General features: G+C 59.7%; 1 protein-coding gene across 1 annotated transcript in view; it reads left to right on the top strand.

The window, feature by feature from the left end:
• Positions 1-18: 18 nt before the first annotated feature.
• ALDH1L2 (aldehyde dehydrogenase 1 family member L2) overlaps positions 19-1,410 on the top strand; it is a 78,858-nt gene continuing 77,466 nt past the window's right edge. The window contains exon 1 of the mRNA XM_013004054.2: positions 19-66. Coding sequence (XP_012859508.1) covers positions 19-66 — 48 coding nt within the window. The remainder of the gene's footprint in view (positions 67-1,410) is intronic.

The raw sequence follows: 1,410 nt of genomic DNA on the forward strand, positions 1-1,410 counted from the left end.
GGTGCTCTCCTTGTCGGCATGCTGCGACGGGGCCACCAGGCGCTGCGGCGCTTCTCCACCGGCCGGGTGAGTCCGGCCGGGCGGGCGCCCGGGCGCGAGGGCCGGGGATGGGCAGCGGTGCCGAGATGGTTTCGAAGCCTGGGGAGCGTTTTGCAAAGGGAGAAGACCGTGCAGCGAAGGCCCGGCACGAGGGGCTCGCCCTCAAGACCGCTGTCTTCCCCCGAGGGAAAGGGCTGCGGGTGCGGAGCTTGAAGCCAGAGATCTAGCTGGGATTGACCTGGGGGTGGCGGGCGCGGGGCGCCACTTGTCGAGGGCCCGGGGTCCGCTGCGTCCTTTCCCTTGCATCGCCGTCGTGCCATCATCCCTGGTCTGAGATGGAGCCGCGGAAGGATGAGACCCTCTCCAGGCAGAGGGTCTCTGATCAGCAGCGTGTCCTCAGGGTGGAGGTCGGGGTGAGGGTGGCTAAGGGGCGTGAGTTCTCCCGCCCGGCCCCCCAGGGCCCTTGCAGATGGCGGCTCTCCGCGCGGGGTTGGAAGCTCCGCGTGGCCGAGCCGCGGGTCACAGGCTTTCTAGGATTCCACGGCGCTGGCCAGATCGCCACGTTGGAACGTGATTAGTCTGCAGCGCCAGAACCGGGCGCGCGCCCAGCCGCTGGGAATTGCATCAGCCCCTCCTGAAATGGGACAAGAGCAAACGCCTTCCAGTGGCTGTTCATTCGCACTTGGGGGTGCTCGAGAGACGCCCCCTTGTATCCGTGGCACCCTCAAGCTGTTTAGGGGATCCCCATCCCTTGTGTGCCCGCTCTTTGATAGGGAAGTACATACTTGCTATAAAAGGATTTGCTTTACTATGGCTCCCCTCTTGCGGTCCTTTGCCAACGCCACAGAATCCAGATGTCAGAAAACGTGAAGGCGGAGAAAAGCCTTAGCTGTCAACAACAACTGGCCCAAAGTCGCATAAATGGCAAAGCTTCCCCCACCCTCCTAACTCCCAATGAGAACACACCTCTCCCTGCACAAGCAGTTTCTATTACTTTAAGGAGCCTTCTCCTTAAAAATTAATAAGTAGAGGGCAAAGACTTGCTCTTCTAAGGCATCTGCCTGCACCCCTTAGCTTTCGCTGCCACGTGGCACCTGGGCTTCTGGGTTGGATGACACAGAGTGCAAGAGGCGTGTCCTGGCTGATTTAGTGGCCTCTCTTGTAACCACAAGGAGCTACAGGCTAGGCTAGGAACGGCAAATTCAGCAGTTCAGCCCCACTAGCTGCGAGAAAAGATGAGGCTGTCTGCTCCTGTAAAGATTGACAGCCCTGGTGAACCTAGGGAGCAGTTCTGCTCTGCCCTACAGGGTCACTATGAGTCTAAATGGACTGCATGGCAGGGAGTCTGAGCTTTATCCCCATTTTTATCAA

Source organism: Echinops telfairi, unplaced genomic scaffold (assembly GCF_000313985.2).
Source record: "Echinops telfairi isolate 266 unplaced genomic scaffold, ASM31398v2 ScPeMD7_2;HRSCAF=8, whole genome shotgun sequence".
Classification (NCBI taxonomy): Eukaryota; Metazoa; Chordata; class Mammalia; order Afrosoricida; family Tenrecidae; genus Echinops; species Echinops telfairi.